Here is a 26,449-nt window from a genome sequence, read left to right as displayed (position 1 = left end):
GCAATAACTCAAGGTGGCATCCAACCCTCACCATCTGGGACATGCCCTCTTCTCATTACTACCATCAGGGGCCTAAGGACACAACTCAATGTTTTAGGAACACCTTCTACCCCAGATTTCAGAACGGTCCATCAACACATGAACACTACTTCACTATTCCTCTTTAGCATTACTTATTTATTTATTGTAACTTAAAGTTTTTATTTAAGTCCTTGCACTGTAATGTTGCCATAAAACAAATTCCAGAATATTTGTCAGTGATGATAAACCTGACTCTGATTCTGGTGATCCTTGCATTAATGAAAAGGAAGCTGTGAGACTAGATTTATGTTCATTTTAAAAGGCAGGGCCAGCAGAAGAGCTCAGCAGACTATTTTGCAGGGGAGATCACATATCTCAGAATGTTTGGTATTTTTGAGGAGGTAACAGAAGAGACTGATGAAGGCACGGTGGTAGATGCTGTCCATGTGGATTAACGATTATGGGATCTGAGCCATTTTGGCAAACTGGATTCAAAATTTCTGAATGATTAAGAAATTAGTAATAGGTGGGTATTTCTTCACTGTAACAAATGTTGTATTGCAGGGATCAATCCCAGTTTGTAATATGGTCTCCTCCACTGTCATGATGAGACCACTCAGGTTGGAGGTGCAACACCTCATATTCTGTCTGGGTAACCTTCAACCTCATGGCTTGAACATCAATTTCTCTAACTTCTGGTAATTTCTTCCTCCCTCCCCCCCCCCCCGAACCTTCTCTCTTTTTCCATTCTGGCTACCCTGTTCCCCTTCTCTTCTCCTCACCTGCCCATCACCTCCCTCTGGTGCATGATCCACTGAACTCTTCTATCAGATTCCTTCTTCTTCAGCCCTTTACCTCTTCCACATATCACCTCCCAGCTTCGCTCTTCATCCCCCCTTCCCCACCCCCCACACCCGGTTTCACTTGCCAGCTTGTACTCCATCTTCTCCCTCACCTTCTTATTTGGGCTTCTTCCCCCTTCAGTTCTGATGCAGGGCCTCAGAGTGAAATATTGAATGTTTGTTCCACTCCATGGATGCTGCCTGAAATACTGAGTCCTCCAGCATTTTTGTGTGTGTTGCTCTGGATTTCCAGCATCTGCAGAATCTTGTGTATTTAAATTACCTGCTTGAGAATGTTGCAGGTATGATTTACAAACAGCACAACTGGTAGAATAAAAGGTAATGAGGAAGGTTGTTTAAAGACAGATAAACTGGAAAATTGAGTGAAATAGTGGATGATGGAATTTATTCCAGAAAAGTGTGACATAATGCACTTTAGAAAGTCAAATTTTGGTTGGAGATATAGAGCAAATAGCAGTAACCAAGGCAGTACTGACATACAGTGAAACCTAAGGTGCAAGTCTATGTCAGTCCACGGCCTTGTCTACTGATGAAGCCACATCTGATGGCATGAACATCGATTTCTCATACTTCCGGTAAACTTCCCCTCTCTCCCAGTTTCACCTATAACCTTCTGTTTCTTCCTCCTCTCCCCCCACTTCAAACTCTGACTTCTCATCCTTTTTTCCTTCGGTTCTGATGAAAGGTCTCGGCCTGAAACATTGACTACACTCTTTTCCATAGAAGCTGCCTGGCCTGCTGAGTTCCTCCAGCATTTTGTGTGTTGCTTGGATTTCCAGCATCTGCAGATTTTCTCTTCTTTGTGCAAGTCTATGGCTCCCTGGAAGCCACCATCCAGATGGATAGGGTAGTGAAAAAAAGTACTTCGCATGCTTGCCTTTAGTAAGTTGAGGCATTGAGTATAAAAGCCATCAGACAAACGATTGGTTCCACTGCGCTTAGAGGACTGTGTACAATAATGGTTGCCACACTATAGGAAAGATATGGATAGCAATAGAGAGAGCGCACCAGGATGCTGCCCAGAAAGAAAGGAGGTGTGGTGAAGCAGGTCACCTGATCGATACCTGTTCAGTATCACTGAAAGAAAATAATAGAACTGCTACTGAAACAGCTCGAATAGTCGACCTTGACTGCAGGCACAAGATAAGGATGTTCTGATACACAAGATTTTGTAACAGCTTGCCTGATGAACTGCAGATTTTGCAGACATTCTGATAATCATGTTAACCAGCAGTTCCATGATTGTGACACAGCAGCAGCAGGAAATTGAAGAGGTTCAAGAAACAAGTACACTGATGTACATAAGTAGACTTATAGCTACATAATCAGTGGTAAAGATTCAGACTATGTCTGGGAGAAATACAGAAAAATGCTTAAACGGCCTCACAGGATAACTCAAGAAGAACACTCTAAGTCAAGGACACAGAAAAATTCATTGCATTGAATGCCGGTCAAGTTCACCTATAGTGGGTAATATTTGAATACAAGTAGAGATTTTTTAAATTGTTGGTAACCAAAAGCAATATAACTGTTGGGTAAAGTTATTGTTTTGTGTACTTTATTATGCATTTCATGAATTAGCAACATAAGGCTGTAGTTCTAAGTAGTACTACAGATAGGCTGGGTTTATTCTGAAATTTATGAGGCTGAGGAATGCCTTCATAGAAGTTTACAAAATTTTAGAGTATCAATATAGAATATTTTCCCCAAGACAGGGGTACCTAGAACTGGAGGTTCCATGTTTAACATATGAGGGGAGAAATTTAGAGATTTGAGAATTAAGGTTTTTCCACGTCGGGTGGGAAATATCTGGAATGGGCTGCAGGAGGAGGTATTGGAGACTGATATTACAATATTGCTGAAGGATACAGGCTCAATGTAGGCAAATGTGATTAGCATAGATGGGTATTGTAGCTGGCATAGAGAAAGCAGACAGAAAGGGTTTCTTTCCCTATGACCTTGTGATTTCATCAGCCTGAAATTCTCCTTCTCATTCCACTGTTACTACACAAATATTTCTAACCCTCATCCAGGTTTTTGCCAAAATTTTGCATTCCTCTTATTGCTGTCCCAATTTTTTCTTCCTGTTTGTTTACATTTCTTGATAGTCTTTCTGCCCACAAGTTCCCTTACATCAGAGGAGTTATATTTGCAATCAGATGGCAGTTCTCAATGGTAAAAATGTTTGGTAGGTTGCACAACTAAATTATTAAAACACATTTTTAAAAAGTGCTTAGCAAGAACAAGATTTTGTTCTGTGGCTACATGGTGATAACTATATACATGTAACAAAGGAGTCAATGACAGACAGTGATCACTGGGCTTCTGTTTGAACCTCATCTTTAACAGCACTGACACTAATGCAGCCAACTAAGAGAAAATTTTCAAAGTGATCCTGTGTTTTCTTCTCATTATGAAAGCAATTGATAGAGATGAGAGATCTCTACTACTTTCAACATAAACATAAATGAAAGGCAAGAGATTACACAAAAAAATCAAAGGGAAACAGATGCAAACAATGTAAGATTTCAGTTCTGGCAAAATAAATTCCAGTATAATATCTATCTGAGTTTAGCAGTCATTAGACAGTTCTGAAACACTGTCAAAATTTCTTGCCTAAGGGTTGACTATGATGAAGTATGTTCTACTTCAATTTATAATCCAGAAACATTTACAGCATTCCGTTTTCACTTATTTTTGTCCATGTCACAGTAAGAAACCTTCATCTTCCAGATACATTTGTAGACTTTAGAGGAATTTAAATAGAATTTTCCAATAAAGTGTAAACTAATCACCACAGCATTTGAAAGAGCTATTTTAGAATAACTAAAGCTTGGATTACTTGAATGTGATATTTTTTTTTAGTTAAGTTACAAATATAATCACTTGAACTACGTTCTAATCATAGCTTAACTGACAAGCCTAATTAAACTCACCAACAAATATTAATTTTTGGTTCAAAGCCCCAAGGATCAAATGCTGGCCGTGCTCGAAACTAGGTAAGCACATTCTACAGATTAAAGTAATAAATGTCATTATATTCAAGAGTTTTAGGGTGGTTGAAGATTTTAGTTACTGAATATTTGAATGTACAATAAATTCCAGTTAATTGGGGCAGCTGCTTATTTGGGACAACTCTTAAAAAACAACAACTAATTGAGAAAATATTCAAGATGCCCTTTGTTAGTTTGGGACACCATGCTGCTTAAATGGGCCAAGGGACTTTTGCTGAAGAGTTTCTAACTAGTATCAGACGTGTGCACTTGTGTGGCTGTTACGACATTACACTGTGCTTAGAGTGAGCAGTTTTTAAATAGCATCAGGTGCATGTGCTTGTGTTCAAAAGCAGTGAAATTTGGCAAGATATCAGCATTAGGATAATTCAGAACTATTTTGCTCACTGCAGTTTCAAGCAGTCAGGCTTGGAGACGGCAGAAACGGATGGGAGTGAAAATGAACTGATTTCACTACTTCAACAAATTAGGGACTATAAAGAATTTGAAGGTTTCAACAGTCATCTGAACGTTACAATGAAAATGAATATTTGGAGGATGCAATCATTGACAGCATTGTATCAAGGCACTCCATTATCTACTTTAGGTGCCTGCGCTGATTTGGTTCATTTGCAGTAAATCAAAAGAATGCAGCTGCGTACACTGGATTAATTCCTCTTTCAATAACTATTAGGAACTAATACAGTTTTATAGTACTGTTAGTAGTATTGATAGTGTTCTAATTTGTTCTGCATTTCATTTAGATGCATAATTTGTTACTCAGTTATACCAACGTTTGTCATTTTTTAAAAATATCTTTTGAACTATTTCCATGAAACTTCGGCTAAATGGGGCAGCCGGTTAATTTGGCCAAACTGTACTGGCCCCAATTAACCAGAATCTACTGGACCTATTTTTAACTTTACAATGCAACCAATTACAAACACTTGACAAGGGTTCATTGATTTTCCCCACAGTCCAACAAACCACCCTCAGCAAGTTAATTTCATGACAAACTGCTAAAACCTGCAGTCAGTTGAGGAACTGAGGGGATACTCTGGGAAGTTCTTCTCAAAAGCAATCAGACATGCTTTCAGCCAAGATTTTCCAGCTTCATTTCAGTGACAGCTAACCAGTGACACATTGTTGATTGAAAATACCTTCCAGGAACATAACAAATTCTCTTTTTAAGTGCTCTACAGATTCCATGCAAATTACTATCCTAGGGAGTAATGACTTGCTGAAAATAAAGAAATTTTTCCTTGTATCCAGTCAAAATTTCTGTTGATAAATTTTATGACAAAACCCCCATTCCAACTACCTTGATCCTTAGTAATATCTAAGATGATTGCATCCAATCACGTATCCAATTAAAATATTTAATCACAATATCACAACTTTCTTCCTTCAGGATAAGATATCAAAGACTGGTATCAGATGCACAGTTCCGATTGCCACGCTACAAGATAGATGGGACTCTGACGTACCCAAAGTCATTGTAAATCCTATTCACACACCACCCTGTGCTTCTTGATTTAAGCAGGTTCTTAATTAAGTTGCGTCTTAGTTGTACCTAATACGGTGCTACGGAAGATGTGTGACAGCTTACTGGTAGTTCGAAAGCAAAGGAATACAATTAAAACCATTACTATTAACATTTTCTTTAAAATGTAAATTATGGTAAACTATCACCACAAACAATGAAGAAGCAAGTGAAGGCAAAGTGACATCGCGAGATGTGCCCTGCTGGTGTGCTGCAAAATCGACACACTTGGAGATGGAGCCGAGCCAGTTGGACTGAACAATTTGGAGGGTAGAAAACAGGACAGAGGAGATCAGTTGCCCATCCAACTAACCCGGGTACGAGGGTGGATTGCTCTAAGCGCCAAGCCGAATAGCAGAGGTTGATAACGGCTTCTTCTGCAGTGAAATCCAGCTGCAGAGCGAATTGCTGGGAAGCGTGTTCAATGCCCAGAGCGATTCGCCACGGCAAGGCCCAGATCCTAATGCGAAGTACAATCCACTGTTTAGACAATCTTCATCTCATGTTCTCATATTTACTGCTTATTTATTTTATTATCATTTTTCTTTTTGTATTTGCATAGTTTGTTGTCTTTTGCACATTGGTTGAATGCCCAAGTTGGTACAGTTTTTCACTGATTCAGTTATGGTTATTATTCTATAGATTTATTGGGCCTGCTTCCAAAAATGAATCCCAGGGTTGCATATGGTGACATATATGTACTTTGATAGTAAATTTACTTTGAACTTTCATTATGATTTGGCCAATGTTAGAGCTTTTCATTTTCAACAAGATTTTAATAAAATGTACTGATGTGCATTTTAAGATTTCGATTTCAAGTAAAGGCATCTTTAATGCACCGCATCATTACGTATATAGGAATTGGAGTACGCCACACAAGCCATGAAGCTTGTACTGCAGATCAACAAAGTTCAAGCATGATACTTGACCTCTACTTCACTTCCGCAATAAATCCCATACCATGAATCTCCGCAAGGATATATGGCAATGTTCTGGGGGAGGAACACTAACCTTAGTTTTCCCCCGTGTCTGTGGCATACTTGATCTAAACTGCTTCATCTGTTCACTGAAAATAATTATAGTTTAATGTTATATCCAACTGTATGTCGATGCTAAATTTACTAATGGGACAAAGTTACAGATTCATTAATATCTTAGGCAATCATACTGAAGGTAGGTGTAGATTCCACTGCAGATCTAGCTCTCCCTGCTCTTCTGGAGCTATTCAAATAATTGGCATTTCTTATTGATTAGTCTTTGGAACTGTTGACATTAGGATCTCTAGAGAGCACATTTAAAAAAAACATGACGTCAATGTACACCACAAAATTTACAGTTAAGGTGACTGTGGCTGCACTTCACCATTCAATACTATGCATGCAGTAATGATTTGGAAATAAATGCAATGGCTACAACTACAGCCAGTCAATCATTACTACAAAATATGCTGTTGTCAGGAGATAAGAAGATTCCTGCTGGTGATAAGTTAAGTGGCTAACAGAGTAACACTTACCCTCATTGAGGTTTCTCCACCATGGGGTTGCTGCAGTCGGAAGACTTGGGCCACCATGTGCTCAGTGGAGGGGTGCAGCAGGATGCGCCGCGAGGCCAGGCCAACCATCACATACTTGCCCATTGGAGACAAACTGACAGAAATAGCATTTGGGCCTGCGGGATGGAATTATAATATTGACACTTCAGTTCTGCTGACAAACAGTCCTTGGAAGTAAATGATTTATAAGGCAAATTCTGTGCTGCTATCTAAAAGAAAAATCCAAATTAAAGAAAAATTAAAATATTATAAAAGGAAATCTGCCTATCCTCTGAGAATCAAATGATGCCTCAGTATTCTATAAATTATACTACTTAGCATTTGGAGAAGTTGCCTACTCTCTTTATGTTGATTCACAAAAGTCACTCTAAAAGTATGAGAGAAGTACGTCTAAAGAATTATGTGATACAGAAATAAAATAAGCCATTACACCACTCCTATAATAACATCCACTTTGTAAAGGAGGACAAAAGAGCTTTCAAAGTATAGTCTTAACAATATCATCTGGTCACATAGTGTGTGGAAAAATACGAGGGGTGATTGTTAAGTTTGTGGCCTAAGGTAGAAGGAGTCAATTTTAGAAAACCTAGCACATTTATTTTTCCTACATTTACACACTTAGTCCAGCGGTCATGGAGCATATGGATCCATTCTTCGTAGAAGTCGGCATCTTGGACCTCCAGAAAGTGGTCCACAGCAGGAGTGATTGATAAGTTCGTGGCCTAGGGTAGAAGGAGATGAGTTATTAACTTCAAACTTTCTGCATTTTCACTTAAAGAGTTGAACTGCACGTGCATGTAACGAGAGCTGTATAACTCATCTCCTTCTACCTTAGGCCACGAACCTATCAATCACCCCAGCTGTGGACCACCTGGAGGTCCAAGACACTCTCGTTACATGCACGTGCAGTTCAACTCCTTGAGTGATTATGCAGAAAGTTTGAAGTTAATAACTCATTTCCTTCTACCGTAGACCACAAACTTATCAATCACTCCTGCTGTGGACCACTTCTACAAAGAAGGGATCCGTATGCTCCACAACCGCGGGTCGAAGTGTGTACATGTAGGAGGGGACTATGTTGAAAATAAATGTGCTAGGTTTTCTAAAATTGACTCCTTCTATCTTAGGCCATAAACTTATCAATCACCCCTCGTACAAACTGAAACTTTTAAATTATTTTTATTTATTGAGATAGAATGCAGAATAGGCCCTACCTCAGCTGTGCTTTTCCCCTCCATCTGCTCCATAGACTCTCTAGCTCCCAGTGAGTAAACAAAGGTCCTGCTGATTCGCTTCAAATCCTACGCCCCCCCCACCCACCAATTAAATATGCGAAATTTTAGTTAGTTAGGTTACACATTTGGTTTTCTGCCGGTTAGATAATCTTTTCCTCAGCCTTTAATGAGACTCAATGAAATTGTAATAGAAATAAAAAGTGCGGATTTCCCACCATTGGCATTCATTGCTGATGTACAGGCTGATTTTTAGAAATCTTTGCATCAATTTGCTGCAAAATGCCAGTCTGATTCTCAATGGCAAGGTCCTACATTGTGGCTGAGCTTTGTACTGCAAATGTCATCACAGGAATGGGAGAAACTAAGCCCTGGTCAAAAATCAGCCGAGAAACCTCTTGACAGTTGACAGTTAACTGGGTGGTGACAGAGCTGGCTGTCAAAATCTTAGGAGGATTCATATTCTGTAGGATTCAAGAATGTTAAAAAAAAGGACTCAAACAAGTACAGCACTAAAAAATTAAAGAGGTACACAACAAAATAATTTAACTCAACCCAATTAATTCAACAATTCAGGATATCCAAAATTTAACTTGCTTTGTCAAATAACTAGAGCCACTGCCCCCATACTGTGTAATCTAGCATAGGTATTTTCAGAGCAACACACACAAAATGCTGGAGGAACTCAGCAGGCCAGGCAGCATCTAGGAAAATAGTACGGTCAACATTTTCACCCGAAACGTTAACTGTACTATTTTCCTAGATGCTCCCTGGCCTGCTGAGTTCCTCCAGCATTTTGTATGTGTTGCTTGGATTTCCAGCATCTACAGATTTTCTCTCATTTTTAATTGGGTATTTTCAGGTAACTTCCCTGGTTTCAATGCAAGCTACTTGCTCTAATGTGTTACATGCTCAAGGAGATCTGGGTTTTTTTGTGAGAATGATGTAATGGTCTTTTGGAGGTCACCTGATGTGATTTTCCCGCCGATGAGGTCACATGATGACATGTGCCCCGTGACTATATAAGGGTTGACTCAGGTGACGCAGTAGGTTTTTGAGTTTGTAGATTTCCAGGTAGAACGTGTTGTGCCTCCGCTTCTGTTGCATGGTTGTTTTTGTGACGCAGTTTCATTTTTAAAACGGAAGGTGCATTCTCTTACAAGATATGGTATTACTGGACTGGAGATTTGTGGCTGGAACTGCCAATTTACTCAATTCAGACAGTTGAGGGGAGAGTGAAGAATTCATCGAAGGATCGAGAGAAGTCGGCATCGTTTGGCAGTTTAATAAAGAATCAACCTTATTGAGTCTTCGTTGGAAGGAACCTGCATCGAGATAACTCTTGCAAAAGGGCAGTGAGTTCATGCAAAAAGGTGCTCTCTCTCTAAAGGAATTAAGGTCAGTCGATTTAATCTGTTTATTTTCGGCATTGGGAATCCTGTGGACAGAACCAGCAGTAAAGGTGCGTCTGTGAAGAAATCCTTCTCCAGAGAAGTCTCTCCCAATTGAATGTGTAAAACTGTTGGACTTCCGAAGTTATCGCTTTAAGAACTATATCTGACTGTATCGCTTTAAGAACTGTTTTAGCATTTAACGCTTTAAGAACCAGAGCCGAGTGGAGTTGGTGAATGGCTGCATACCTGTTAACCTCTGGTTAAAGTTTTCTGTTGTTTTTTTTTCCTTATCGTTTATACGTGTTTAATAAATGTTTGGTTAATTTTATATAACCTGTCTCGATTAATATTCATCGTTGCCGGTTACGTAACAAATGTCATACTTAGTTTCCAACGGATGACAATTAGGGCTAGTTAAGCAGAGTCTAGCAGGGAGTGACAGGGTCTAGTACAGTAATATCAACTTTGCTAATTCCAAATGACAAGGCACTCTTATAACCCACTTAAGGGAATATATTCAGATTTTTTAGTGTATGAAATGGTACTCTCTGTTTTGATCACTAAATCGAAAATTCAGATTTTATGACTAAGACCCTCCATTGTAGAGTTCTTCAGTACAGGAAAGTGTTTTTGTTGATGAGATAAAGCAACAAAATCCTCCATATTTACCCCATCATCGGACATGTAGTGATTTAGTATGTCAGTTATTTAAGGGACATACTTACATAGGAAGTATCATCATGGGCACGTGGCCAAGTGGTTAAGGCATTGGACTGGCGACCTGAAGGTCGTGAGTTCGAACCCCAGCCGAGGCAACGTGCTGTGTCCTTGCGCAAGGCACTTAATCACACATTGCTCTGCGATGATACTGGTGCCAAGCTGTATGGGTCCTAATGCCCTTCCCTTGGACAACATTTGTGTCGTGGAGAGGGGAGACTTGCAGCATGGGCAACTGCTGGTCTTCCATATAACCTTGCCCAGGCCTGCGCTCTGGAGAGTGAAGACAGGCGCAGATCCATGTTCTCACAAGAACAACGGATGCCCGAAAAGTAGGAAAAATGTGCTTCAAAAACTTTTACTTAAAAGGTCTGAAACTGAAAATCTTCTACCTTCAGAGCCAGGGGATGTTCAGTTGAGGTAAACTATCAAATATTAAAACTTCTCTTTAACTAGATAACTAAATAATAGTGAAAAGAGCTTGGGGAAAATCTACTTTGCTACATACTTACCAAATCGTTTTGTGTACAGCATCTCTCCTAGGTTATGAGGAGCAAGGGAATACACTGCTAAGATGCCTTCATCTGGAAATCCACGCTGACTGCTGGGAATGAATGCAGCCAGAAGTTGCCCATCTGCTGAAATGTCACAACTTGCATCATTGTAGATCTTGCAGTTTTGGACTAAGACATTGACTGAGGCTGAAAGAGCAAGACAAAAAGAAAATCTGATAAATAATGGATGGCAGAAAAAGGATAAGGATTTTCTGAAAAATGATTAAAAATCCGCACAAAATCTCTGCAGTTTTTAAATCTATTTATAGAATTTAACCTGCTTTTACAGAATCTTGAACATTTGAAATAAATACCACAGCAATATACAAAGCAAACAACACTTAATTTCCGTAAAGTTTTTCATTGAAACGTTCAAAGTGCAGAATATTTAGAAACCATACACAGCTCATTATCTCTAAGGTGAACCTCTGCTGCTATTGCAATAGGATTTTGAAGCTTTGATTATCAGTGATAAAAATTGCCTATACTGAGAAAGAGAATTAGGTTTATTCAGATTCCTTGAGACAGTGAAACAAACTTCACAGAGCACTGTGCCTTCTGTTCCATCCTATAATTTGCTTAATTGCAAAGTCAAATGAGCAAAAATCTACCATCACAGTGGGGATTGCTAATTCCTGTGTCATTCATTCACACTGGATATTACAAAGACAATCAAATTGCTACCTATTAAAAATATGGCTATGAGCAATTTGAGCTGTTGCATCAAGCTGAGCTGCAGTCCTCAATGCTCTCAGCTTAATTAAGGTTAGGCCAGCAGCTACATGAATGCAAACACTCTAAAAACAATTATTGCTGTTGCAAACATGTCAAGACTGTTTCTAAGCACGTAGATTCCTGCCTCTGCACAAAGTTCTTCAGTAAGGTATGTGCTTTTGTGATTTTACCAGCAATCACAAATATGAACAAGGCCAATTGCACTGACTTGCTGAAGCACAACATGAGTTAGGGGTGATTAAGGAGTACTGGAGAAATTGTCCTCCTTTGGTTCCTAGACTTTTATTTTTCCACACAACGAAATCTGTTACACTGATTAAAAAGTAGAAGAGTGGCGGGATGGAAGCTCATGTCAAGACTAGGCACATACAGTAGCCAGCTGAACCACTTGGGTAATGCCAAATGGATGTCATTGGCAGGACAGATACAGGGCTATCTTCCCACTTCTAGTAATTGAAAACCAGTTTAATTACTAATGCTTCCTAGTTTGAATGAAAGATCATGGACTACATCAATTAATGTTCCTCTCTAAATGCTGCATGAGTCAGGTTATCGCAAGTTGATTTGAGATTGAAATTATGGAAGATCAGCTCACTTTTTCAGCTGAGCTTGATTTAGAACAGATGGGGTAAAATGATACTGATTAACCTAATAGTTTAACTTAAGAGCACATGCTTGGTGTTATTATTACTCAAATAAAGAAAACCACTTGGCTTACTACTGTGTTTAATTCCTTGCACCTTCTTTCTTTTTAAATCTTTTTATTGAGTAAGTATACAAAAAAGGTAAGCCATATAAACATTAATACAATGTTAAAGTATAATAAAATTCCAAAAGATAACAATACCAAAAAGAAAATACTACAAACAATGTAATTTAAGCATAAGAAACCAAGATAACATAATAGTATACTAGATTTTATATATATCAATGGAAAAAAAGAAAAAAAAACCCAAAAAAAAAAACCCACCGTGCAACTAACTAAAAGCAAAGCAAAGCAATGGGCTAACTTGAAACCAAACAGAGTTAAACTTAAAATCACGTCCTCAATCCCGACCTCCATTAAAACAGTAAAAAAAAACAAGAAGGGTAAATATTACATTAAATGAAAATATCGAATAAAAGGTCCCCAAATCTGTTCAAATTTAAATGAAGAATCATAAAGGTTACTTCTAATTTTCTCCAGATTCAAACATAAAATCGTCTGAGAAAACCAAAAAAAGGTAGTTGGAGCATTAAGCTCTTTCCAATGTTGTAAAATACATCTTTTCGCCATTAAAGTAAGAAATGCAATCATTCTACGGGCTGAAGGGGAAAGATTACTAGAAATTTTAGGTAGTCCAAAGATAGCAGTAATAGGGTGAGGAGAGATATCTATATTTAATACCTTAGAAATAATATTGAAAATATCTCTCCAAAAAGTTTCCAAAGTAGGGCAAGACCAAAACATATGAGTTAAAGAGGCTATCTGCCCCGAACATCTATCACAGAAAGGATTAATATGCGAGTAAAAACGCGCTAACTTATCTTTGGACACATGTGCTCTATGAACCACTTTAAATTGAATTAGGGAATGTTTAGCACAAATAGAGGAAGTATTAACTAATTGTAAAATCTGCCCCCAATCATCCACAGAAATGATAAGCCCCAATTCCTGTTCCCAATCTACCCTAATCTTATCAAATGGAGCTTTCCTAAGTTTCATAATAATATTATAAATCATAGCCGATGCACCTTTCTGACATGGATTAAGGTTAATTATCGAATCTAAAATATATATAGGAGGAAGCATTGGAAAGGAAGAAAGTATAGTACTTAGGAAATTTCTAACTTGTAAATATCTAAAAAAATGTATTCTTGATAAGTTATATTTATTAGATAATTGTTCAAAAGACATAAGGGAACCATCTAAAAATAAATCCAAAAACCGTAAAATACCCTTAGTCTTCCAAGTTTGAAAAGCGCGATCCGTAAAAGAGGGAGGAAAAAATATGTTACCTAAAATAGGAATCGCTAACCCGAATTGATTAAGATCAAAAAATTTTCTGAATTGAAACCAAATACGCAAAGCATATTTAACAATCGGGTTAGAGACCTGCTTAAGGCGTTTCGAATCAAAAGGAAGAGATGAACCTAAAATAGAACCAAGTGTATAACCCTGAACAGATTGTAATTCCAATGCTACCCATTTAGGAATAGATAGTATGTCCCGGTCAAGTAACCAAAATTTCATATGTCGAATATTAATAGCCCAATAATAAAATCTAAAGTTAGGTAATGCTAAACCTCCATCTCTCTTAGCTTTCTGTAAATGTATTTTACCCAGTCTCGGATTCTTATTCTGCCAAATAAATGAAGAAATTTTAGAGTCGACTTTATCAAAAAAAGATTTAGGAACAAAAATTGGTAATGCCTGAAACACATATAAAAATTTTGGCAAAAAAAACATCTTAACTGCATTAATACGACCAATCAAAGTTAAATATAAGGGAAACCATTTAGATGAAAGTTGAGTAATATGGTCTATTAATGGTAAAAAGTTAGTCTTAAATAAATCTTTATGTTTACAAGTAATTTTAATCCCAAGATATGAAAAATAATTATTAATCAATTTAAATGGAAATTTATAATATAAGGGAAGATGTTTATTAATCGGAAAAAGTTCACTCTTACTAAGATTTAATTTATAACCTGAGAAAAGACCAAATTGTGCTAATAACTCTAAAACAGCAGGAATAGATCTCTCAGGATTAGAAATATATAAAAGTAAATCATCAGCATAGAGTGATAATTTATGGGACTTTAATCCCCGAGTTATCCCAGTAATATTTGAAGATTCTCGAATAGCAATTGCAAGAGGTTCTAATGCAATATCAAATAATAGGGGACTAAGAGGACAGCCTTGTCGAGTACCACGAAAGAGAGGAAAAAAAGGTGAGTTTAAAGAGTTAGTACGAACCGAGGCTACAGGGGAGTGATATAACAGTTTAATCCAGGATATAAATTTCAAGCTAAAATTAAACATTTCAAGCACCTTAAATAAATAAGGCCATTCTACTCTATCAAAAGCTTTCTCGGCATCTAAAGAAATAACACACTCAGGAACATTTTGTGAGGGAGTATAAACGATATTTAACAATGTACGAATATTATAAAAAGAGTAACGACCTTTAATAAAACCCGTTTGGTCTTCCGAAATAATAGAAGGAAGTACTTTTTCTAGTCTATTTGCTAATAACTTAGAAAAAACTTTAGAATCAACATTTAATAAAGATATTGGTCTATAAGATGCACATTGAGCAGGGTCTTTATCCTTCTTTAGTATTAAAGAAATTGAGGCTCTATTAAAAGATTCCGGAAGTTTACCAAGTTTCAAAGAAGCCTCAAAAACTTTATAGAGCCAAGGAATCAATAAAGAGGCAAAACATTTATAAAATTCAACGGTAAACCCATCAGGGCCAGGAGCTTTCCCCAGATTCATAGAAAAAATAACATTCTTAATCTCATCCATTGTAATGGAAGTATCTAATAAAGAAGACATATCCTGTGAAATCTGAGGGAAGTCTAACTTATCTAAAAAATCATTCATATATTTAGAATCTCGAGGAGACTCTGATTGATATAAAGAAGAATAAAAATCACAAAAGGTTTGATTAATCCCCACATGATCCAATATCAATCGATCATTTTGGTTATAAATCTGATTAATTTGAGATTTAACATAATTAGATTTCAATTGATTAGCCAGCAGCTTCCCAATTTTATCACTGTGAACATAAAAATCACTTCTTGTTTTCTTTAATTGGTTTACAATCGAGGACGAGAGTAGTAAACTGTGTTCCATTTGAAGTTCAGTTCTTTGTTTGTATAGCTCCTCAGAAGGAGCCATAACATATTTCTTATCAATTTCTTTAATCTTGTCCACAATTGCCATCTCCTCCTGCTTCTGTTTCTTCCTCAAAGCAACGGAATACGAAATAATCTGACCCCGAATATAGGCTTTAAAAGTGTCCCAAAGAGTGTTAACCGAAATATCTTCTGTATGGTTAATTGTAAAAAAAAGCTCAATCTGTTCATTCATAAAATTAACAAAGTCCGAGTCCTGAAGCAACAGCGAATTAAAACGCCATTGTCTATTGTTTGGTATATTGGCCATAATTTTAATAGAAAGCTTAAGTGGAGCATGATCCGAAATGGTTATAGAATCATAATCACATTTAATCACTGAAGGAATGAGACGAGAATCAATAAAAAAATAATCAATTCTTGAATAGGAATGATGAACATGTGAAAAAAAGGAAAAATCTTTTTCCTGAGGATGCAGAAAACGCCAAATGTCCGTCGACCCAGAATCAGAAAGGAAAAAATTAATCAAATTTGCAGATTTATTAGGTAAAGTCCGTAAAGGAGCCGAACGGTCCAAAGCTGGAGATAAACAGGTATTAAGATCTCCGCCCCAAATCAATGAAAACTCGTTCAAATTAGGAAACTGATCAAACAGTGATTTATAAAATTCCGGACAATCCATATTAGGAGCATAAACATTAACCAAAACTACTTTTTTATTAAATAGTAAACCACTAACCAATAAAAATCTACCATTCGGATCAGAGATAATATCCTGTTGTATAAAAGTAACTGAGGAATCTATAAAAATAGAGACGCCTCGAATCTTAGCATTGGAGTTCGAATGAAATTGTTGTCCCTTCCAGAATTTGAAAAAACGTAGTCTGTCCCCCCTCCGTACATGGGTCTCTTGTAAAAATAAAATTTGTGCTTTAAGTCTCCGGAACACTTTAAAAACTTTTTTCCTTTTAATAGGATGATTAAGCCCATTAGTATTCCAGGAGACAAAATTAATAATAGACTCCATAAATCCTAAAGTCAACCCACAACAAGGAGGGTTGACAATAGGCGCGACCCACAAACCCGGAGAGGAAACAGAACATACAAAAGATACCGGGGAAAAGGACGCAACCAGTACTTCAATAATGTATATAGCCCAAAGAAAAACAAACTAAAACGTGAAGCCCCTCCCACCACCCCCCGCCCCAAGACCCCAAGGCAAAATCTAAAGCAGACCCGCCAGAAAGAAGCAAGCGCTAAAACTACCCCCATGACTTCCGGTATACGCTCCCTAAAAAAAAGGTATAAATATGAAAAGGATCAGCTAATTGTAAAACAGTAAAAAAATAAGTAAAAAAAAGTTAGCTCAATTAGAATACACACAGAACAGAACAAAAGCCGGAAAATATATATTAAGAAAAACCACAATAAACCTCAAACTCATGAATAGACACAGCAACAAAAAAAAATAGGATTATTGACATAAAGTGGTTATAAAAAGCAAAACAGAATAAAATTTAAAAAAAACTACAAAATTTAAGGCCGCACAGGAAATACGTAAGATGACAAAAGGGAAGTAACCACCCAGAATCCCCTGGGAAAAGAAAGAAATGACGCAGTTAAAAAGAAAGTTTAGCAGCCATATTAAGAAATCAAAAGTAAACTTTTCTGCCCAAATAGGGCACAGAAAAGTTAAAACCAACCAATTCACAGCCTCCGATCAACGGAGAAAATTAAAAAAAAAGCAATTAAGATGTTGAAGATGAAAGTTGATCCAGATAACTCTGGGCATCCGATGGAGAATCAAAAAAACGAAGGGCTCCATCTGACATGCGAATCCTTAGACGTGCAGGGTACAGCAGCGCTGGTCTTAAATCCATCTTATAGAATTCCGACATCACGGATCTGTAACGGACCCGTTGGTCCCAGATTGGTTTACTGAAATCTTCCACAAATCGGAACTTAAGATCCGAAAAATCAATGAAACCTTTAGATCGAGCGAATCGAAACAGTCTCTCCTTGTCTTGAAAGTAATGAAAACGTAAGATAACATGCCTAGGTCTATCTGACCTAGACGAGTATGATGGGATTCTGTGAACACGATCCAGTAGCGGTGGTTGGTCAGGAAATACAGTAGGGAATGCATCTTTTAAAAGCTGAGAGAAATATTTCATGGGGTTGTTAGCTTCTACGGCTTCCCTCACGCCAATCATTCGTAAATTCTGCCGTCGCATTCTAGATTCCAAGTCAGAGTTTTTAAAAGTCAAAAAGTCAAGTTTCTTCTTCATTACATTAATTGTTTCTTCGATTTTCCCCATCTTAAGCTCACTTTGTTGCGCGAATTTTTGAAGATCAGATATAGCCGACTGATGTTCCGCAATACATGTTTGCATCTTATCAATTAAATCGGCAATTTTCTGGAAATTAGTTGAGATCTCCGTATGAATCAGGTCTTTAACAAAGCGTGCAATTTCCGTACGAATCATCTCCCTAACAGAGGTTGAAATTTCCCTCTGAATTAACTCCGATATCGCTTTCAAAGTCACCGGTGATTCAGTCGGAGGGAGATCCGTAGCTTTCGGTTTAACCGGAGGTTTACCATCCTTGCCGTTTTTCCCGTTCTTAGACATAGCAGATCTAAGTATCTTCCAATTGTCAGAGAATTCAGTTTAATTCAAAGTATTGTAAAAATTGATGCCTTAATGGTTAATTAAAGTATAGCTGACCATAGAGAAAAAAAACTCAGAGGTAATGGAGCGAGTCAAGAATGCGACTTCACTCCATGAGCGCTACCGGAAGTCCCAATTCCTTGCACCTTCAACTGTCATGTACATATAAATGAGACATCAATGAGTGCACAGCGAGATAGACACAAAATAATTCATATTTCTTAAATGTACATTTCTTATTAATATAATTGTACTGTAAACCGTATTGGTTATTATCTTACCATATAGGCTTACAGACCTTCCCTGGGTTAAGAATACCCAACATATGGACTCTGTACATAAAAATAAGTTCCAATAATATTATAAAATTCTAAATTTCAACATGTGTACATACTTCTGTTACTGCAAAGGGCAGATGTAGTTTTGTTCCTCTCTCTACTTTTCACAATTGCTCTTTCATTTCAGTCTTATGTGTCTTATGTCATTCACTGCAATACTATGGTGGTGCAGTCATGATCAAATAATTTTATGTATTTTCCAAAAGTAACCTACATTCATTTAAGATTGCTTTAACGTCATTTCTAGTACACAAATGTAAAGAAGAATGAAATAATTGCCACTCCAGAGCCAATGTAACAGAAATAGAAACCATAAGACAAAAAAAATAATAAAAAGTGCACAATAAATATAAATATGTAAGATAGCTTACATGCATGATTGACTGTATCGACATTATGGGACACTAGGTACAGGAATGTTTGTACATAAGGTAATTTACAGGAAGTGATAAAGTCGTGGTTGGGGGGGGATGTGGATGGGTGAGTTAGTGATGGAGGTGTTGATCAGCCTTACTGTTTGGGGAAAGTAACTGTTTTTGAGTCCAGTGGTACTGGTGTGGATACTACGTGGCCTCTTCCCCGGTCACAGTGGGACAAACAGTCCATGAGCAGGGTGGCTGGGAATCTTCATGATATTCCTGGCCTTTTTCAGTATGTATGTCTTTGATGGCAGGTAGGCTGGTGCCAGTGATGCATCGGGCAGCTTGAACTAGCCATGTAGCATGTTAGGATGCTCTCTACTGCGCATCTGTACAATCTCGTGAGTATTGATGTACATTCAGCAGACCAGCTCTCTTCAACCTCTTTGGTGAGCTTTTGTGATTGTGTAGGATGTGTTCTGGGACCATGAGAGGCTGTGTGAGATGTGCGCTTTCAGCAGTTTGAAATTGCTTACACTGCTGGGCCGGCAGTATAAAGAGGAGTGTGAGCTGTGCAAGTTCTCCTGAGCGGTTGTGCGTCCGACTATCTGAGGTCTGTTGGCTAGCAAGTTCAACACCCATTTGCAAATTAGTGTGGTTAGACTGAGGAGCAACATTCCCTCTAAGGAACACATCTTTTGCTACTAGCGTACAAAGAAATTTAAACTGTGCACAAAAGGTTGTCGCCGTCTACCTTGTTGGCATGTTAAGTATATTTCATGATCATACACAATCACATTTCCTTTTCCGGCTTCTGATGCAGACAGTGTTGACAACGTGGAATTTGCGATGATTTCTCTGCAGTTTTATTGAAGAAATTATTGATTCACTATGTTGAATTCCAAAGAAGCAAAAGGGCATGAAGCACAAAAGAACTGCTAGTTCATTTAAAGCAGAATAGCTTAAAGAAACGATAGAAACTGCTACACAGAAAGTTCATGAGGTCAGGGACGTGCGGCTATGAGAAATATTTATGTACGATACAGAAACTGGTGTTACTTGTGTGTATTGTCACAATGCAAAAGTTGCTGGAGAACTTGCAAGTGGGAAGAAATGGAGTGATATTTGGAAACTTAACTTTTTAAAGCATCATTTAGCAACCAATCACATTATGTGTGCAAAAACTCTGGTGAGAAAATTCTTCATTATCTGCTACAGGCCTGCTATGTATGTTTTGTGAGAGTGCAGATGAACGAGAGCGAAAACAATCAAACTCAGAAGAGATCAAAGTTCTTAATGGCAGTTATTTTATTTCTTCTAAACAATGAACAACAAACTAGACTTGGCAGTTTATTATCCTTAGAATAGCTTCAGGTTTACTTCCACTTAAAAATTCAGCACACACATTATTGCACAGCACAAGATCTACCGGTAATTGCAAATTAGAGAGAACATTGCCGAGGAGTAGGAGCTTGTACACCAAGGTCTGTGGGACAGTAGTGTTGAATGCCGAACTGAAATCCAGAAACAGCATTCAGACAATAGTACCCTTGTGTGCTGGGTGTGTTAGGGCTAGGTGCATGACAGATGCCATATCTGTCGCAGAGCACTTCTGTCGTTAAGCATGTTGGTGACTTGCAAGAGTGGCAGGAATGGAGTTTTTTTTACGTGTGCCATTACCAGCCATGCAAAGCACTTCATGGTAATTGGCGTCAGTACAACTGGGTGGCAGTTGTTTAGTTCTGAAGGTATAGAGTTCTTTGGAACAGGGAAAATGGTGGCAGACTTAAAGCATGTGGGCTTAGCAGCCTGGATAAGTAAAGTGTTGAAGTTGTCAATGAGCTGGTGTGCACACTCCCTGAGTACTCGGCCTGGGAAGTCTGGCCCAGCAGCTTTATGGGGGTGACTCGCTGCAGCCCTTCTCATGTCTGCTGCTGTTAGAATGGCTGTTCAGCTATGGGGGTGGGGTGGGGGAAGTTTTTGTGGCTGGCATTCTGTTACAGGCTATGAAGCGTGCATAAAAGTTGTTTAGAGCATCGGGGAGGAGATGTTACTGGTACAGTCAACACTGTTCTTCCTTGCTTAGCCAGTAATGCCCTTGATGCCCAGCCACGTATTCTGGGATCATTATCGGACAGCAGTCTCCTGAATTTTTTGTGCATGGATGGTCTTTGCCTTTTTGATGGATGTCTAAGATGAGGTTTCTCCTGGCAGCGCTGAGTTGTTCTGTCTTCAGACTTGAAGGCAGTGTCTTGGGCTTTTAGTAGGAAGCACACCTCTGCATTCTACCAGGGCTTCTGGTTGGGCCATGAAATTACCGTTCTTGAAGTAGCAATGTCGTCTACACACTTACAGATATAGTTGGTGACAGATGAGACATATTCCTCAAAGTCTGTGTCTTCTCTGTTTCTGACAGCAACCTTGAACATCTGCCAGATAGTCCATTCAAAACAGTCTTGAAGCACAGAGGTTGCCTAATTCAGCCAAACGGTGACGATCCTCTTGGCTGGATACTCCATTTTCAGCAGTGGTCGGTATGCTGAGATTAACACTATGGAGATGTGGTCAGAGAGACGAATATGAGGGTGTGGAGTGGCTGTGCAGGTACCATATCTATTTGTATAAACATAGTTCAGTCTGTTTGTTCCCCTAACGATCATGGTGACATGTTGGTGAAATTTGGGGTAAAATGTCCTTCAAGCGAAGTCTTCTGCAATTATTAAGAGACCATCCGGATGCTTGTTTTGTAGGTACTATAAAGCTCCCCCAGTGCATCCTTGGCGCTCGTGCTTGGTGGGGTGGGGGGGGGGGGTGATGTACACAGCAGCAAACTCTGAACAGGTGATGTAGTTTCCATTTAATTGTAAGCTGCTTAATTGCAACAGAGCAGTAACTACCAGCTACAGATGAGTTTGTGCATCATCCTTTGTTAATGTACTCACAGAGCCCACCTCCTTTGGATATCCTGGACTGGGATCTCCTATCTGTGAGGAACAGTCCAGTTGAAATGCGGAGTTGGGCATGTTGTCGTTTAGCCACGTTTGGTGAAAACAAGAATGCAGCAGCTTTTTATCTTTTTCTGTGCATTCAATTCAGTCTTAGTCAGTCCATTTTATTTTCTAGTGAGCAGATATTGGCCAGGAAAAGTGATGGTAGTGCCAGCCTGGTCAGGCTAGCTCTCAGCCTAGCTAATGCCCCAGCTCTCTTGCCATGTTTCCGCTTCCTCTCACACCGCCTGTGTCTGCCACTCCCTTAGCTCAGTCACCTAGGCCAGGTCACTATCACTGGGCTTAGTGTCCAAAGAGCCGAGCATCGCTATTAAACCTGCTGCTGGTGGATTAAAAGTAATTTTATCTAAGCTTTCTATTCGTGGAGCTTTGGTTGACTAAAATCCCTGACAAGAAACTTTGAAACACTAATTTAAAATTAGCTATTATCAGGAGCTGGATACGCTGCTGTGTTTTTGCTCCACCATTTTAATTTTGTTTTAAATCTTACAGAAAATATCAACATATAGATGTCTGTAAAAAAATGGAAATCATTTGTAAGATGGGGAAAGCCGGTACTTTCACCCCTGCAGTCTTAACCCACAGAACACAAGACAAATCTAGTGCTTCTATTAGATAGATAGATACATAGATAGATATACTTTATTGATCCTGAGGGAAATTGGGTTTCGTTACAGCCGCACCAACCAAGAATAGAGCATAAATATAGCAATACAAAAACCACAAACAATCAAACAACAATATGCAAACTATGCCAGATGGAAATAAGTCCAGGACCAGCCTATTGGCTCAGGGTGTCTGACCCTCCTAGAAACTAGATTGGTGACTAGGTCAATAAGCTAAATATCTAAATATAAAAAATAATTTTTTTTACAATTGATTTTATGTTATAAACATAATTTTATACAAGTCAAAGAAACTGAAAATGACTTACAAATATAAAATCAATGGCCACTTTAGTAGGTAAACTTGCTTATTAATGTAAATACCTAATCAGTCAATCCTGTGGCAGCAACTCAATGCATAGAAGGATGCAAACATATTCAAGAGGATCAGTAGTTCAGACCAAAAATCAGAATGGGGAAGAAATGTGATCTAAGTGACTTCGACTATGGAACGATTGTTGGTGCCGACTGGGGTTTTTGAGTATGTCAGAAATTGCTAATCTCCTGGGATTTTTGCACACAATGGTCTTTAGAGTTTACAGAGACCGGTGTGAAAAACAAATCACATCCAGTGAGTGGCAGTTCTATGGGTGATAACACCTTATTAATGAGAGTGGTCAGAGGAGAATGGCCAGACTGGTCCAAGATGACAAGAAAGCAAAAGTAACTCAAATAAACACTCATTACAACAGCGGTGTGCAGAGCAGCATCTCTGAATGCACAGCATGTCGAACATTGAAGTGGATGGGCAACTGCAACAGAAGACCACACTGCGTTCCATTCCTGTACCTAATAAAGTGGCCACTAAATGTATGTAGCATACCAAACAATTCATGTTTAAAAGAACTTGAGCAGAAAAATACAATGTAATGCATGAAAAAATATTCCAGCTGGTGGCTGCCATGCTTCAGTAAAATTCAGTTTCAATTTGATTGGTGCTGTAATGAGGACACTGAAAGAACCACGGTTGCCTGGAAACCAAAAGAGGCCAGTCACCTTTTCGTTTGGAAACGGCCTTAAAGCTGCATCATAAATATTAAAAATATTAACAAATCTGCCATTGTATATAACATTTTACAATTGTACTTAGCTGTAATCTAAAATCTAGAAAACATTTTACGTGATACAAAACAGCAACGAGAAAATGCACGAGAAAACTTTTTGCCAGTAGATCTTGAGGAACAATTTTGTTTTATGCATATACGATGTCTCCACACTGTAATAGTCATAACTAAGAAGCCAATAAGATGACCTACTCTTAGGTCTCTGCTACTGCCATTAGACATAAGCCACCAACAAATCACTAAACCCATATCAAAAATACTAGATTCTGAAAATCTGAAAAACAGAAAATGCTGGAAGCACTTAGCACGTCAGGCAGTGTCCATGGAGGGAGAAAAAAAGTTAATATTTCAGGTCAGTGACTTCTTGCTAGATGTGGGAAAGAGAGTAAACAAGTTAGCTTGAAGTTGTAAAGCACAGCAGAAATATGTCTGATAAGGTGAGACCTAATATGCCAATCGGAGGCAGGCTGTGTTTCTTTTGCAACGCACAAAAATGCCGGAGGAACTCAGCAAATCAGGCTGCATTGATGGAGGAGAATGAACAGTTGACCATTTGGGTTGAGATCCTTCACCTTGTGTGTGTGCTTCTTTTTCTGTGTTTGTGCCAAACTGTGGGGCACAGATGGATCATTGGCAGAAATGGCCAGTTCTGATATAAAATGAAAGAAATCACCAGACATCTGAAGTTTGAGGATTGGATGAAGTCTGGAAGGCTGCAATGTGCCTGGAGAGAAGGACCATACTAAATCATTGCTTCCCACCCCCCACCATAATGGTCAGATCCCTTGACCACATCATATCTATTTCACTGACTTCTGCTCTCGACACCTCACCACCTGGACAGAGCAAGCTTCTGCATTCAACAGGTCATCCTTCGCAAGTTTCTCCAGCTCCAACAAGATACATGTTCTACCAGACACATATTCCCTTTTCCTTTCTTTAATCAGTATTTCAAAGGCATCACTCCTCTCGTGACTCTCTGGCTACCTCTTCAATGCCCACCCGTCTTGGAGTGCTGCCTCATGCAACTGTAGGATTTGCAATACCTAATGTTACACCTTTCCCTTCCACCATCCAGGGATCTAAATAGTCTAGGCTCAATGCATTTCCACCTGCTGTAATGGATTCAGTATTCACAAACTGGGATCTACTGCGCAGGAGAAACCCCTCCAACTTTCAAATCCCTTACTCACTCTTCCTTCAGTTAGTCCTGACGAAGGGTCTCGGCCTGAAACGTCGACTGCACCTCTTCCTAGAGATGCTGCCTGGCCTGCTGCGTTCACCAGCAACTTTGATGTGTGTTGCTTGAATTTCCAGCATCTGCAGAATTCCTGTTGTTGGGAGATTGGGTGATCGCTTTGTGGAGTACCTGCAGTCAAGTCCGATCTTTTGCCACTTTAATTCTACGTCCAACTTAGACCTATCTTCCTTTGGACTCCTGCACTTCCACTATTAAGCCCAATGGAAGTTTGAGGCTTGGCACTTCAATCATCCATCTGGGAACATTGCAGCAATCTGCACTCAATATCAAGTTATCCAACGTTAAGTAACTCGCCCTTTCTTAATCACAACTGACCAGTTCTGTCAACTTGAGGTTTGGCTCAGTTTTTCTCTTTTCATTGGTACAGCCTGCCCTGCTGGGTATACCTCACAGCCCTAATAAGAGCAACCCATACCACAGACATGGATAACCTAGTTCTAACTGCCATTTTAATCCATGTAATCTCAGTCTATGAAAGGTACTTTGTCTTTTCCTTTAATGAAATCCTCTCCGCAGTCTATCACAAAAAACAGTATCCCATTCGTGGGCTCTGTCTATTGTTCTTGCTGCCTCGGGAAAGCAGTCAACATAATCAAAGACCCCACCCACCCTGCTCATTCTTATTTCTCCCTGCTTCCACTGGGGAGGGGAAGATACAAATGCTTAAAAAAAAGCATCACCAGGCTCAAGGTCAGTTTCCACCTTGTTATGGGTAAAAGACTTTTGAACAGACCTCCTGCATGATAAAAATGAACTCCTGACCTTACAAACTTCATTATAGCCCTTGGACCTGATTGTCTACCTGGACTGTACTTTCTGTAATTGTAACACTATGTTATTGTTCTTCCCTTTGTACTACTGATTTGAAATGATCTGTAGGGATGGCATGCAAAGCAGTTTTAAACTGTATAGTTGTATATGTGACAAATTAAACCAATTACCCATTACTTTCTCTGCAGCTTAAAATTAACTTCTTTTCTCCTTACTAGTTCTGACAAAGGACCCTAGACCCAAACACCCGCCCCCCCCCATTTTTCTTTTTACATACGATCAAACTGATCAGCATTTACCGGTGACACACTTTTGCTTGCTCAGTTTTACGTGCTATAACCTTTCCATTTTAGACCACATTAGCGTCAAAGACGGATGGCCTTGCAAATTCAACTATTTCCCTGCCTGCCTTCCATTGCATAGAAACTGCATACTCGTTTTCTCACGTTATTGGAGTCACCATAGTGATTCATTTAATACTGCACAAGTTTGGTAAGTCGGATCATTTGGCTGTACTCCTACTACCTGTATACAAACAGAGCTTAATGCCCGCAGAAAAAGAATCTCAGGGTTGAATGCAGTGACATGTATGCACTCTGACAATAAATTTTACGTTGAACTTTGAACAAGTTGTTCCTTGACGTATATAACACTCTCTCTACCAAAGTGCAATGTAGCATTACAATGAACAAACTGATTATTTTTTACAGGCTCACTGTTTAATTCATCCTCTGATTTTCAGGCCAGAGAAGAGTGTTTTTAACCAGATTTCTGCTGTGGGTATTCCACATTGAATTATCCTCTTAACTGTTATCTTTTTTAAACAGGCTCCTCCTAAACAGCCAGGTGGCGAAGGATAAGGAG

The 26,449-nt window shown here is 38.7% G+C and overlaps 1 protein-coding gene across 2 annotated transcripts in view; it reads right to left on the bottom strand.

The window, feature by feature from the left end:
- The window catches only part of LOC134353797 (activating molecule in BECN1-regulated autophagy protein 1-like), a 423,477-nt gene that overhangs the window by 114,836 nt on the left and 282,192 nt on the right, over positions 1-26,449 (bottom strand). For both annotated transcript variants that reach the window (XM_063062189.1, XM_063062188.1), the window contains exons 13-14: positions 10,828-11,016; positions 6,934-7,088 (exon numbers count right to left, since the gene is read on the bottom strand). In XM_063062189.1, coding sequence (XP_062918259.1) covers positions 6,934-7,088; positions 10,828-11,016 — 344 coding nt within the window. The remainder of the gene's footprint in view (positions 1-6,933; positions 7,089-10,827; positions 11,017-26,449) is intronic.

Source organism: Mobula hypostoma, chromosome 11 (genome assembly GCF_963921235.1).
Source record: "Mobula hypostoma chromosome 11, sMobHyp1.1, whole genome shotgun sequence".
Taxonomy (NCBI): Eukaryota; Metazoa; Chordata; class Chondrichthyes; order Myliobatiformes; family Myliobatidae; genus Mobula; species Mobula hypostoma.
Note: the sequence above shows the minus strand (reverse complement) of the source record. Positions and strands in the feature narration are given on the sequence as shown.